Source organism: Aspergillus mulundensis (assembly GCF_003369625.1).
Source record: "Aspergillus mulundensis strain DSM 5745 chromosome Unknown scaffold_7, whole genome shotgun sequence".
NCBI classification, from domain to species: domain Eukaryota; kingdom Fungi; phylum Ascomycota; class Eurotiomycetes; order Eurotiales; family Aspergillaceae; genus Aspergillus; species Aspergillus mulundensis.
This window is the reverse complement of record NW_020797895.1, coordinates 750,238-765,213: the sequence shown is the minus strand read 5'-3', so window position 1 is coordinate 765,213 and position 14,976 is coordinate 750,238. Positions and strand designations below refer to the sequence as shown.

General features: G+C 53.8%; 2 protein-coding genes across 2 annotated transcripts; one reads left to right on the top strand and one right to left on the bottom strand.

The window, feature by feature from the left end:
• Positions 1-231: 231 nt before the first annotated feature.
• Positions 232-703, bottom strand: DSM5745_07147 (uncharacterized protein; the record flags this gene model as incomplete). Its single annotated transcript, XM_026749163.1, has 2 exons — positions 232-482; positions 520-703. 2 exons carry the CDS (start codon positions 701-703, stop codon positions 232-234), a joined length of 435 nt encoding a protein of 144 aa, XP_026602253.1.
• A 12,834-nt stretch (positions 704-13,537) lies between these two features.
• DSM5745_07146 (DUF92 domain-containing protein) lies at positions 13,538-14,809 on the top strand (the record flags this gene model as incomplete). The annotated part of the gene is made up of 4 exons (XM_026749162.1): positions 13,538-13,723; positions 13,791-14,008; positions 14,066-14,432; positions 14,489-14,809. The coding sequence occupies 4 exons, from the start codon at positions 13,538-13,540 to the stop codon at positions 14,807-14,809; spliced, it is 1,092 nt and encodes a 363-aa protein (XP_026602252.1).
• Positions 14,810-14,976: the final 167 nt, after the last annotated feature.

The window sequence follows — 14,976 nt, the reverse complement described above, 5'->3', positions numbered from 1 at the left end:
ACTTACAGTTACACCATTGATGGAGGACTCTCCAGTCCACGGGAACAGATATCGTGTTGTTGGTTTGGGATATTTTAAGGAATGCAGAAATGCGCTGACTGGGCAAACTCGAGCATTCCGCTCAACGCGTGAGGCCGCGAAGGTTCTTAAACATGGTAAAAGGAATCAAGGTATCGGACTCTGAACTCTGTCCGGCCTCGTCGATCAGCATGTATTGAGCATCGAAGGACTTCAGTCCTTCTCTGTATGCATTCCCGCAGGTTGTGGCAACAACTTAAGGTTAGCATCAGCGAGGACGACTTCCACCACCCGAGAGTATGCGCTTTGCAAAGCCATTTCCCCTGCAAAAGTGTAGATACCTTCGTTCTCGTCTTTGTGCATGAGTTCTAGCAACTTGAGACAGCGTCTACAAGCTAGGGCATCCTCCCCCCGAATGCTCTTCGTGACGTTGTAGGTCTCGCCGTCAATAGTTTCTGCGCGGGCTACTTGGTGAGCGAGGACCTTTTTAAAGAAACCCACGAACAGCATCTGCCTGAGATTCATTGTGCCAGGATGAGCTGTTCTCGGGATTCTTGGCAACGGACGAGTCTGTGATGGAAAGACGTCGTTTGCCCTCCAACCCGGCTTGGGCAAATGCCGGTTGTGTTCTTGTCCAATCATCCCAGACAAAACCGACTTCCGTATAGGCCTTTGGATCGACCATAGGAATCAGCTTATTCTTGTAGATAACCCTGTTTAAAAAAAGCCACGATATCCGGATGACTCCGGTAATTCCTGCGCAGCATTGTGGAAGGATAGCCAGCGCGTTGGAGCCGTTCCATCAATGAGATTTGCACCCACTCGACGTACTCCTTGACGCCTCCAACAGAAAGTGTAGTTGGCTTTAACTGACCACCTGTCCATCGGTGTGAAGAGCAATATCCAGATTCTCAACGTAGGCTGGTAGCATGCTTCTAACCGTTGACGCGTAGAATATATTCAAAGCCATGGAATATATCAAATCGAGTGTTCAGAATTACACATCGATACGATGTTTGCCGCCCATACGCGCTGGCCATTTAAAGTGAAAACCAAGGGGCGAAGCTGTTTATGGTAGCATTTTCCAGTTAATGCCTTTACCTAGGGCCTTCGAGATGTCGGCTTCAGATCCGCAGCTAGGGCCCTGTCCATCCATTTATCTAAGAGGCATTTACCCATGGATGACTAGTTCTAGCGGACCACGGCGTCCTTCTATTGTGTTATCGCAGGATGCTACTTTGAAAGCGGTATGTATGGTGTGTTCTAGAAACGTTGTCCTTAAAACCTTTTAAATATCCACTTTTTAAGGCGGCTGCGGCTCGCTTGATGCTGTGACCAGGGCTGGCTGCAATGTACAATCCAGTAAGCTGTCAATGTGTCTGTGAGTCATTGCGTCGGGAAAGCCACGCTTGCAGCAGGGTCTTTCTGCGCCGGCGCCCTGCTAGGGTTGACCCTCTATTTTAGGTAGGGTTTGTTTGCCTGGAGTTTCGTTGTAAAGCAAAGCAGAAACCGCGGTGTTGTCGCCTGCGATGTGATATGCAAGTTATTAGTAATTCTGGAGCTTGTTGGGTTCAGGTCAGGTCGTTTGTAGCATTTCAGTTTCATCCTCCACCGTATAACCGAAGGTTGGATCTTCCTCACATGCAGTCCTGTGTCCTGTTCGGGCGGAATACCTATCTTTTTGACACTTCGACGCTGGCTTAGAACTTGGCTTCTGAAGTGGCCACCTCGGTAATGATACCATACGGTGTGCCTGGGGGCTAACATGATGCTCTTCACGGCTTCATTGATCTAGGGCAAGGTGGCGCGGGCTTTTAGAACGAGATAAAAGTTGGGGCGGGGGTGCCTCCCATATTCCTTATATTGGTAGCTTAACTGCAGACCGTGTGCCAAGTGGCTAGCAAGAAGGGCATGCATAGGCCCAATCCAACTGCATCCCATGATTTAGCGCCGCCGCGGAAGTACAGCCTTCAGCTTCGGGGCCCTGCTTTTTGGTGTGGGAGCTGCAAGCAGGTTAGCTCTATAGTTTAAGAGGCTGATAAGACTAGTATCGTCGTCTTCCTGTTCGCTTATTCCATTTGACTTGGTCTTAGATGTTGCAAATAGGCTGAGAAGAGTGGACTAGTGCTCTTGCCTTCCTGCTCGTTCGGTTCCTTCAGCCTGTCCTTGTCTACCTACTCGCTGAATGCATTGCCGGATAACTCAACAAAGCGACACGCTGCCATTCAGCAAGCTTGGCCTGGCCTTGATGGTTGGTGGCATTCTGTCCCATTGGGCTGCTGTAGTGCCCGATTCTCTCTACCTAGATGGCCCCGGCCTTGATCTCCCGCATTTCGTCGGTCCCTATACCTACTTTAACCGTGCACAACGAGAGCCTCCACCGCTGATATTCTTGTACCGTGCTGTGATGTCCAGGGCCGGCCTCGAGTGATAGGCATTGAAGTATGAGATTAAGATGTTGAGGTGCTTGACCTTCCCGACGCCTTGTACGCACCATCACGACTCGGTCGTGCTTGCTGGGGTTGATCTTGACTTGATCTTGATAGGTAACCAGATTGTCATCCATGGATTGGTCGAAGCGGCGGGAGCAAGATGCCCGCCCTCGATCGTCCATGCAAAAAAGCCGCCATTCTCTGTAATGGTCTTCGTGTCATGGTCAGGGATAGGATGTCTGACACAAAACTTGATCTTGGTGCCAGCCTTCATGCCTGACTGCTTGAACTGCCGGTCCTCGGTGGTATCGATGCCGCGGTCAACTTTGATAGCCCCTGCGGCATCCAACCATGTGCTGGGGATCTCTTCAAATTACCGTGCCAGTCCGTAACGAATCCGGACAGGAGAGGAACCCCCAGGTACCTTGCGGCCTGCACGAGACTGGCCAGGTCAACCTGATATTTCCACGCCGTTCGCGCACACTGCCCTACAGTGATACCTAAGTAAGTCCTTTAACGCTCGACACTTGGAAGGGCCCATGAGGACAAGAGTTGGGTATTTCCACCAACTAAAACCTGCTTCGCAGGCCAGGGAGGTGAGGAAATACAGACGGGCAAAAATTGACCATACATAAATCCATGCCAAAGCACAGGACGCACTTTCACCTTGAACTGGAAGCTGTCTTTTGAGTCTAGTTTGCGAGGCCGGGCAAGTACTCCTTCCGCCAGCCAGGGTGGCCAGCCAGGGTGCCTCGTATCCTGCTGCATGCACTGCATTCGACTGCCGAGGGAATGCCTTCTGTTGGGAAAGCTCTGGGCCCCCAAAGTATAGCCTATGCAGGTAGATCATTTCGTGGTTCCGCGGTATACCATAAGGTCTGAACTCGGGCTTCCCAGGATGTCGGTCGCCACAGACCCAACAATGAATATAGGGGCAATCAACCGCGGTTCAGGCTGCACATGGATCAAGCTGGAGTGCTGGGAGGCTGGAATGTAGAGCCTGCCAAGCTGTACATCGGCCACACGTGTTCCAAGGTTGACTATACCACTTGGCTTCAGACGGCATCTAGAAGGCGTCTACCATGTCTGCTGGGGTGGTGGACTGCACGCGAGTTGAGAGCGGGCCAGGTTCCAGTCCGCTCTCGAAACCTGGCATTGCCAGGGTACCTTATCAATACACGTAGTCCAGCTCTTCGGTGCAGTTCGCATCATGGGCCGGGAATGCAATGGTGGCCAACCATAGCAAGGTTATTTTGCGCAATGCTAATTTCCCAGTTTTTGGTGTTATAGTAGTAAATACTGGGACGTCTAGCTAGAATGATCAGACAACGAGTGACTTGCGCTTTCTTAGTTACTACCTTAACTAGGTCCTTCTGCTCCTTAAGCTCTGCTGCTATTTTAAGGATATTATCCAGAGTAGCAGGCGTATCCGTGTTCTTCTTTAACTCCACATGTCCTAGTAACACCTTTATTCCGCCAATGAACAGGATCACACGGTATTCCCAGTGGGTAACTGCACCTCTAACTCCCGAACCGCCTCGTATGGTAACAAGGTCCCATATCTGGTATTTCGGACCTTTCCTATATCAAAATCTTGGCTTTATCTGATAACAAACACAGGCCTTGGCCTCCATGATACCCAGCAGGAGCTGGCTGCCTTGGTCCTTACACCGCCATCAGGGACTGCAGTGTAGCTGGTCTTTGTAAACTGCGCCGTGGAGGTGCTTGGAGGCCTGTCTCTGGCGAGCTGTGGCTTAAAATATGATAAGAGGGCGGTGCGAAAACGAACGAGATCTGATATTCTCAAAAGCTCTGAACGCATTTCCGTCATCAAGAGACAGCGACCCTTGTATCGCGTTGGCCCCTCTTCCGTCCTTCACAGCCCGCTCCACATCAACTGCGAGCCGAGTAATGCTTTTATGGAATCAAGAACTTGGAAGGCGCCTTTGTGAAGCTGTCCAACGATCAGGAGAAGTGGCGGCATATTCAAACACGACGTCTCAATGAGATGAGGCATGCGTATCAGTCTCTGCCTAAGACTATTGCCTTGTCTTATACGCGATGGATATTGAAGTGGGATGCTGCACGGTGGTCCCTAGGTAGCTACAGGCACATGAGTTAGCTTGTTGAAGTCGCTCGCCTCGAAACGTGTTTGTTATGTCCATCCTAGGTATGGCAGATTGGCACAGCCGCCACGCATCCAAGGGACCGTTTCGGCTTCACACGCCCTACCTCGCCGACTGCCTCGCTAGGGCGCCCGGGATGACATGATGTTGCTGGAAGTCTGTGGATTGCTCAATGCGGCAGAAGCAAGTTTTGTCGACGGTCCACGTTCGTTGAGTATCCGTCGGCTCCACAGATCACAAGAACAAGCGGAATTCTGGCCCCTAGAGAGCAAAAGCTCGGATTTGCCCCGTTGCTTTTCTGTACGGGCCAAGGTAAAATAGCGCCGTTGAGGGCACAGCGAGGAGAGATTAAGCGGACCCCGGGTAAAGGACTAAAGACCACTCCCAAGAGCAGGCGGGCAGCAACAGGGACTCCAGCAGTTGCAGATACAGAGCTTTTAGCTGGCAAGGAGAAAAACCAGTCCGCAATGAGCGGCGGGTGCATGGAAAGCACTTTAGCCTGACCACCTTTTATTCTTGTTAACAGCAAAGCAAGGGCCTTCGGGCAGCCCAAGCAGGGGGACCTTGCAAAAATGCTCTTGAGCTTATTAATGTTATATGGCTTCGTCCACCATTCTAGGCGCGCATTGTCTATCATCTTCTGCGAGAAGCCCATTGAAGACAAAGCTTTTACTTGCTTGGCTGTCCTGCCGCGCGGCCAAGGCTAGTCTGCCCTAGCTTGGGCTCCTTAGTACGTGTTTCTCTTGCCTGGCAAGCACCAACAACTAACAAGGGGGAAATTCACTAAGATTAAGAAGCCTCTTTTCTATCTCAAGGCTAGTATATGCCTTGGTAATTCTGCAAGTAAAAAAGTTAGCACCTGTACTATACAGTGGGGAGGAGACTTACCTACCTCTGTAAGTGCGTTTATCCATGCTTGAGGTCTGCCAGGCCGAAGAGCGCAGAGAGCATGATCTCGCTGTTGGAGAGCAGACGTGGATGCGGCGGCGAGATTACCGAGTTCTCCAGTTGGCGAATGCCCCTGCGACGCAGCTTGCTCTTGCCAATAGACCAGATCTTGGCCCATTTCGCCTGGGTCAATTCCAAAGAGGAGCAACCGACGACGGACCGCCAACTAAAAGGCCTTTAAATTATTTAGTCCCAGCATCAACGCTTCAGGACTTTTCCACATGGCAATGGAAAATGGCCATGGCAAAATTTCCCCGTCCATAGGGTTACGGGGCAGCGAAGCAGACCAGCCAAGCCGAAAGAACCAGAGGACTGTTCATCCAGTTCACCCTCCTGAACGATTCGTTTCGCGAGCGCCAGGAAAGCGCCCGAGGACACTCGTCCAACGGAGGACAGACCACCCGAAAGATCCCCAGCGCTAGCGTTATCACATCGGGTAGTCTCCAGCCCTTCCGCGCCCCTGCTATATTGCCCTGGGCTAGAAGGAACATAGTATGAGCCAGGGACAGATTCACGTTGGCAGCACATACGCTGATGGCCCTCTCCCAATGTCTATAGTAATGCGTGACGCTCAAGGCAGATGTCGTCTCTGGCCCAGTCCGTTCTCCATTTCAGAGCATCGTGCCCGTAACCCAATCTCCCAGTGCCGAAAGGACTGCCTGCTCTACCGCAAACGATCATCATTGTCCGTCATTGCTGGTGGAAGGCGCCGACTGGAAGCCCGATCAGATCCACCGGCTTGAGTCAGTGGGATTTCCTCAACATTAGGTTTGCCGTCGAACTTCGTTGTCTATATCCGTGGATATGTACCGGCCCGTCAGAACCGAACTTGGAATCTTAAGGGAGAGTTGAGCTTTCCCCTTTGCTTTGGAAGGAAATTCTAGGGGTATTAGGTTGACACACAGTCCAGTATCAAAAGGCTTGATAGCAGCAACAGGAAAGGTTGCTGGAAGTAGTAGCAGGATGCCCAGGTGGGAAAGGGTGCTTACCTAAAGTCCTGCTACCAGCCGCCTGGGAAAACTTGGGCATAACAACCTTTCTCTATTCCATTGGAGAAGTTTTGACGGCGCTGGAAGACCTCGGTCACTTCTGCGACGGCTTCATTGAATCGAGCGGTTTAGTTATCCCGGAGAGTCCGGTGTGCCATTGTCGCAGGAAGGGTGGATGCATCTCGCATGATGATGCCACAGCAATAAGACTTCCAAATAATTAGTATAGGATAGCAAGGAGCACAAGAAGAACTATGCCCGTCGCTCAGAGCTCGTCATCAGTTGGCTGGTCCGCGAGGGTGATAAGGCCTCACTGTCCTACCATGAATCCGCATCCTCTCTGCTGGGGCAGGAATCGGGATAGGGTAAAAGTAGATCAGCTGGCCGCCGGGTGACATATGCGTTCCACCTGTTCTGGTGGCGTCTCGTGTCCAGGCGTCTAGAGATATCTGTGGTGGCCTTGGTGAATGTCGGTAGGGGGTTCTAGGGTATGTGTGGCCCGTCGGCCCCCCACGATATCGGACAGAACGCTGCATCCATCCCCATCATCTAAGGACCTCTCACTCGCCACAAAAGGCTGCGCTGCGTGATCGTCATGACGAAATCGCTCATCGGATTCCTCCAGGCGGCTTGACCTGACGGCGTTTCGCTGACGACCACAGCAGAGCCCGCCGAATCGCCCGCCCCGGCCGCTTGCGGTTGCTTTTCGCATTGGAAGAAGACGCCTTAATCGTGGCTCCGGTGTCTTTTGGCGTCAATGAATTCATCCTCGCCGTGTCCGGACAGGACGGAGTCGTGCTCGTCCTCCCCATCCCCGGCACAAACGTGTAAGCCTCCGGCTTGTTTCCGGCGGAGCGACACGCTGCTCCTAAGTTAGTCCCGACCCTCACCCATTCCTCCTTTTCCAAACCCGTTCGAGAGGTCCCGGCAGCTTTGTCTGATTCCGCTCTGCTTCCTCGTAATCCCATGGACGGAGAAATCTTGCCAATATTCGAGGTCCTTACCCAATTCACCAGGGTCGATACCAAAGAGGAGCAGGCGGCGGCGGACGGCCAACTGAAAGGCTTTCAAGTCATTCAGACCGAGCATCAGAGCCTCTGGGCTCTTCCACATCGCCACGGTGAACGGCTCGTCTGACTTCGGCGCATCGCTGAGCCTGAAAGAGACTTCCCTGGCCAGACGCATATATTCCAGGAGGTGGCTTCCAACCTGGTATAATTGCCCGTACCGCTTCCGCCTCGGGCCCTTGGCCGCTGTGCTTGACGGCAAGGGAGCCACGAGGCCTTTGGCTGATGCGTCCCATGGAGTTCGTTAGCTAAGTCCACATGGAGTCTGGAGACTTACGTATCTTGATTTGGGCGAGTGCACCAGCGTCGAGAGCGAGCTGGACGGTTTGAGCTGAGTGATCACGTACCCCTTCGGGAACGTATCCAAACAGCTTCTCGCGTGCCGTTCAATATTCAGTGCTTCATCTGTATGCCGCGTTAAAAAGAATACATTGTACCGTCAGGGTGAGGGGCCTGCGCCTACATATGGCACTGAGCAAAGCCCACGCCATACCAACCTCGTATTTGACTCTTCCATGCAGTCGGAGTCACAGGGCCGAGCCCCAGGTCTGTGGGGTTGGCTCTGTTTGCGCGTGTATTTAGAAAAGCTCCGGGTCTCTAACCATGTTCAAGGTAGATATCCATTGCTGCATGGGGCAGCAAGTCGAACCGACTCCAGCTACGGCTTCAGGTACAGCTTACAACGACAGGCTACACAGCTCAATAACGAAGACAAAGCACAAGCCCGTCTAGCACGGCTTGTTTGACCAAGACACTGAGCTGGGCGAGCATTAGATGCCGCGATGGGCTTTGACGCCGTGCAGGGACTCGGGGACGACGGGGGTGTTTACCCACGGTAGGCGAGGGATCCTATGACCTCTATCATGCGGTCGTCTGGTGTTGCTGGAACACATCCGTCGACCTCCGTGACCAAGTCGCCCATTTGATCGAGCGAGACATCGCACTGCTTGTTTCAGGTGGTTGGCAGGGGGCTGTCGGAAGGTGCAGTGGGTTAGAGTACCTGAGATACTCAGTCTCGTCTGGCAAAAGACCAAGACGCGCGCGGATTCTACAGACCCTGCAGGGAAGACAGTATGAGGGGAAAGGGCACATGGATGTGGGGAGAGACTACGATGGGCAGTGTATGAATCCGTACAAGGGATAAAGGCTAAGACGACGCGGGAGCCGGCCTTCGTCGTCCAGACCAGCATGGGCAAGCAAATAAAAGTCGCAGATACGGGAGAGAGGAAAAAGCAGACGCAGGTTTCGAGCGGGCGCAAGCTACTATTTATACCCCGCGCTCGACGCCCTCAGCGGCGGTGGGGGCAAGTCTGTGAAAGGGGTATTAACCAAAGTAGTGACCTACCTGACCCGAAGGAATGGGGAATGGGGTTGATGCAATTCATCTGTCATCCGTAGGTTCACTGCCCGAAGTCACTGGTTTGTTGAGGTGCAGCAAATAATGGATTCACGATGATCTGCCTCCATTGGCAGGCCTCCTCCATTTGCCTCTTCTTGCTCGCGCGAATTGCAGCGCTTGGAGACACGCGTTGGATGGAGAGACAACGTCCACTGCTGGCCTCCCCTCGCCTCTTTTCGGCCGTATCACAATACCATGGGGCTGAACAATCGGGTGTAGGGACTGCATACCTCTCAGTCTCCGCCCAACGCCCTGCACTCTTCAGAAGTCACTGCGGGGGCACAATAGCGAACCCTATACTCGATTTACCTATGGTGGTGACTTATACCGTTACCTTGTTTGCCCTGACCGAGCAATTCAAAGATCACCTTCACTCCAGCAAGCGCGCAGTGAGTGACAGTCCGAGTGCCATAATCTAGAGTATGGGGCGAGCAAATGCAGGTTCGGCTGTCGTTGGCGCGGTGAAGTCGTCCTTCAAGTCGGCAAGTCCATGGCGGAAATCCTTGTCTCTATTCATCGCTTGTCAGCGGTATCAAGCCCTATGAAAAGAGTGAACGGCTGGGAGCAAAGCAGGAAAAACGTCAGCGTTTCTTCCAGACCCCCGGACGTCACTAGGAAGTCTCAAACCCAACTACACACCCTACCTTCCGGGTCGGGTCACCAGGCATAGTGACTATCGTACGTCGCAGGCCGGGCCAGTTCGGCATCCTTCCAGGCGTCGCCATTCACCTGCGCCTCAGTCTCTCAGGACTTGGTGGTGGCGTCGTTTGGGATGTCTGAGGCTCAGCGTGCCAGTCGTGCCTAGTGGTTGAAGCGTAGGCTTCACCATGAAGCTTGACGTGTGTTCAGATTGTAGCCCAAAGCATTCTTGGAGTGACACCGGGGCTTTGCTGAACGGATCTGCGAGGGGAGAGACAGGGCTGACAAGTCAAAGTCACCTACCGGCAAGCCGGCATCGATTGGAACCTGTGAACACGGCAAGTGAAGAAATGATCCTGTTCTTCCGGCAACTTGTAAACATGTCGGGCATGAAATGGGACCTCGGGAGGCAATGTGACATGTTGAATCCAATGTGGTTCCTAACCAGTGACAAAAATGCAACGGTGTAGTCACAGCTCATACTCTCAGTTACGCGAATTCACCCTGCGCGGGGGAGATTTTTCGGGCAGCCATCATGCCAGCTGCAAACGTAGGGCCCGAGTGGAGGTCAGGAAGCTTTGGGGTAGGAGAGGATTTGAAACGCCCGTGGTAAGTGTACCGATGCAGAGGATAACTGATATGCATCTCGTCCTATGAGCCTGTCATTTTGCTTCTATCGAGCATCTGAATCAGTCAGCTCAGGCTTCGCGTTAAAATAACGGAAGTTTTGTCGTCTTTGGTCTCCTCTTACTACGTCTCCTCAGCAAGAATAACCACAAAATCATCATCCTCCTCTCGAAAGACAGCATCAAAGCTGACCCCCTCCTCCGCCAGCATCTTCTCGACGTTCTCATCCCCCCCGTCCTCGACAGTATACGTCGCCCCCATGACGTACGGCTCATACTTCTCACGGCTACGCCCTTACCAGATGGATGAGGCTGGTCCTTGGCGCCCCTCGCAATGGCAAGCCCTGTAGTCATGAACAGCCCAGGTGCCAAAGACACTCCGCTCACGCTTTCTTTAGATCCAACTTGTGACCGGATTTACCTCCAAGCTCTGTTCAATGTACTCGCCATCTGGCAGGGAGATCTACGTATCCAGCGCCCCAAAACACCAGAACCGCTTGATGGATTTCTGAAACGCAAGACCTTCTCCACCCCTAGGGCTGATGATTGTAGCGGTCTGCGGAATGGGGTGCAGGGCGCTTGCTGATACGGAGAACGCGGTCGAGGATAATGATGCCCACTAAAGGTCGGTTACGCGAGCGGGATAGATGGGGAGGGAGGGGGCCAGGCAGTGTCGATAGAGAGCGTAAGCAGGATGAGGCCGGAGATGAGGTGGCGGATTGCTGAAAGGGCGCATCCGGGTTATCCCCTCTTACTCGATGCTGATGCACAAATTGAAGCCCGGGAGATCAATGGGGAGACGCCGCTGCATGTTGCTGCGCGGTACGGGCAGCTGGAAGCTGCGAAGGAGTTGCTGAACCGGGGGCCAAAATCAACAATAAGGCCTATTCATCAGTGCTGCAGACGGCACCACTGCACTTTGCTGCTAGAGGGGCAACCACCGCATGATACGGCTTCTCCAAGCTCATGGGGCCGATATCGACGTTCATGACGATGATGGCAAGATGACTGACTCTGGACTGCGCCCGCGAGAAGGTGACGACGCCTTGGTCAATCTTCTCCAGCAAAGCGGGCCAGGAAAATGGGAAGACGATGAGGACGTGGGCGGCGTAAATGGCAGCGTGAGTCACTGGTAAACTAGAGACATTACCAGCGCTAATGTCATTCAGAACATCATCAGCCTCGTCCGACGGCTGGTGCAAGAAATTGGGCGAGCTCTGCGCCCTCCTTCGTGCGCCTCCTGGTAATTGAGAACCTGTACGAGTTGCCATCATCGTCAGCGGCGTTGAGCCGACGCATTCATGCGGAATAATACACGGGTATCGGGGCTTCGTTGGCGACTCTGAGTCGCAGGCTGGCAGAAGCACAGGGCCGGGCAAAACAGGCGTCAATCTCGCCTGCAGAGTGATGAGAAATCCGTAAATACGTGGCTCGCGTGTCCGAGCGCTCCTCCGGCAACGTCGACGCCCGGGTCCGCATTTCCGGTGACATATGTTCCTATCCTCCTTTGACATTTAGTCTGACGCTAAGAATAAACAGGCAATCAAGTGCGCCCGCACTGTCTGGAAGGTCGATATTATGGCGCTCGCGGGGTTCAACAAGCCTCACGACCGAGTGCAGCAAGAAATCCGAAAGCCTGGCACAAAAACATCTTGATTTTTGCGGCGGCCAGCAACAACGGCAGCGCGCATCACCTTGCCAGCGAACATCGCGTCGGCGTCCGAGTTAGTCTGTATGTTTGCCACGACTGCCAACGCAAAGGCTATCACGAGCTCCAACAACCCGTCTCCAATCCCGAGAAGCCGGTATAATTTCGCCATTTTCGGGGTAGAGGTGGTCCCAGCCCCGCGCGAAGCCGCTGTCGGGACGTCCATGGCAACGTTCATTGGAGCAGCGACCGCGGGCCTGATTCTCGACTTTGTCCGGCAGGCTGCGTGGCTGGTATCGTTGGAAACCGATGCTCGCATCTGAAGACTATGCGTGAGATGTCTGCTGTTTTCGATCGGATGGCAGAGGGGCACAGGGGTACGACCGTATGACGCCGTGGAAGCTCCACAGTGGTTTTCACGAACCGCTGTCCATTGCTTATGCTGTCTCGGGAGCACTAGACAAAGCTGAGTGTCGTACGAACGCTGCGATAAGATGATTAAGAAGATGCCGATGAAGCAGATACGATGGGACGGCTCTCGGACGCGGACTTGCCATCTAGCTTGCCTGTCAGCACGTCAGTCATTGACTTTTCTGGTTTCTATTTTCACCTCCTGGAAAGTCCGGGGACTTTCGATTTCAGCGGGATGTATCCCGTTGTCGTCGCTGGCTGAACTCGTTGGGATGGGTTATCTCGAAGCTGGCTGGTTGAGGTAGCACAACTGGACAACCTGGAGCCTCCCTGTCCTTTAGTCAAAACAGACTATCCCAACCCCATCTCCTCATCGCACCCTCAGGTCTCTTCACGTCCCTGTTGAGACGCAAGGGGCAAGGAGAAGGCTGGCTGGCAAGGTAGCACAACGAGTAACCACCCACCTCTATAACCCCCTGTCCTGAGTTCTCCATCTCCTCACTAAACTTCAGTCCTCCACATTTCGATGCCAGACCCTCGTCCCTACGCCCAACATCTTAGCCCACCTTCGATCCTGTCCCCCTCTCTGGCTTAGTCCCCTCACCTTGCGCGACAATGAGCATGAGTCTAATCCTCGGTACCTAGCAAACGGCAGCTCGGTTTAGGTCCAGGACGGCTTGCGGCGTCTTTGGGCTCTTCAGACGGGCACGGTCAGCTGAGTGCTCTTCACTTGACTGGCTAGTTGGATATCGCCCTCACCAGTGGTATCAAGGCAGTTTAAAGGACACCACCTGTCTTCTTGATGAAGAAAAAGATAAGACGACGCAGCGGGCGCTGATGCATTGCGGTCCCGGCTCGATGATCCTTGGTTCTGCGTCAACAGTGGAACATAGAACAGGTGCTAATCTATCCTGATGCTTATATGCGGGAAATATATTTTTTTTGGATTTTCGTTCCGGCAGTTCCGCGGTGCTGGGGCGAATCGAATGTAGAGGCTGTCAAGTGTAGGCCAGAGCTCAACAGATGACCGAAAGATGGAAATGGCAGGCTCAAGGCTTGGCATGCCAGGAACTGCCGCTGATTGGACCGCGGCGGAGGTCCGGATAGCTTCAGCTTCAGCTTCAGCTGCCCCACCCGCTGTCACACCTCACCTCGTCCCTCTTAAATCTCACCGGCCACCCAGACCATGGTTTTTTTCATCTCTTAGTTTTTCCTCATCGTCTAGCTCCTCGCCATGAAGCCCTACATCTCCATCCCCATCATCGTGGCCCTCGTCCACCGCGCCTATTCCCGCAAGGGACTGACGCCATTCGGCATCGTCGTCGCAGCGTTGACAGCTATCGCGCACTCCCTAGATCCGTGGTCGCTGCCACTATTTCTACTCCTCATCTTCTATCTCGGCGCGACTAAAGCTACGAGGGTATTTATCTCACCTTTGCTGCCTTTACCGTCCCGAATTGCCCGCGAACTAACCGACCCTCTCACAGGTGAAACATGACATCAAAGAGCAGCTCACCCTCTCCGCAACGGGCTCCGCCGGCGGCGAAGGCCCCCGATCGCACATCCAGGTCCTCGCAAACTCAATCGTCGCTTCCGTCCTCGCTCTCGCACACGCATGGGTCCTAAGGAATAACAAGGATGGTGCACCGGGGTGTTTTTCGAGCGGGCGCCATGCGCCGGATTTGCTTGTTGTAGGGATTATCGCGTATGCTACCCAGCGAACCATTTTGTGAAAAGAGAATGCTAACATACCTTCCGATAGTAACTACGCCGCCGTCACCGCCGATACATTCTCCTCCGAGCTCGGGATCCTCTCGAAATCCAAGCCGCGCCTCATCATCTCGCCTACGCTTCGCGTCGTTCCCCCGGGTACAAACGGTGGTGTCACTGGGACGGGTATCCTGGCGGGTGCATTTGGCGCATTCACCATCGCTCTCACGTCGGCGATTCTCCTGCCATTCTGCGGCTCGTTCGGAAGCACGGTGAAGGACCGGCTGGTTTTGATCGTCGCGACCACGGCCTGGGGGACGCTCGGGAGCATCGTCGATAGCGTGCTAGGCGGACTCCTTCAAGCCAGTGTCGTTGACAAGCGGAGCGGGAAAATCGTGGAGGGGACGAATGGGCAAAAGGTACGCAGCGCACCCATTCTCAGCGGTAAGCGCGACTAACAAGCTCTCTCTCCTAGGTCCTCATCCACCCATCCTCTACGAAGCCCGGAAGCGCAGCAGAAACCCTCCGACCCGCCGCCGGCGCAACGGGCGCTCAACTCCGAAACGCAGAGACCGCTGCCAACACCGCCGCGCTGAAGGGAACGAGGGTTACCGGGACTTCGGCCGGCACGGAGAAGGGCGAGGAGGAACAGCACGAAAGCCGGCGCGTGGAAAGCGGACACGATATCCTGGATAACAACGCGGTTAACCTCCTGATGGCGGTTATTATGAGCGTCAGCGCTATGGGTGTTGCTAGTTACGCCTGGGACTTGTCGATCTGGGATATGTTCGCCTGAGGATGGGCGTATGTAGGGATCTCTTGATATCTAGGCCAGTCTAAATCTATCGTTTGGTTTGAGTGTCTCTTGGACTGTAGTCGGCTTACATGGTAGAGATCTGCCCTACGCACCTTGCCGTCGCAGCGTTTCCCATCATTACCTATCCAGCGTCCAGAACATCCTAT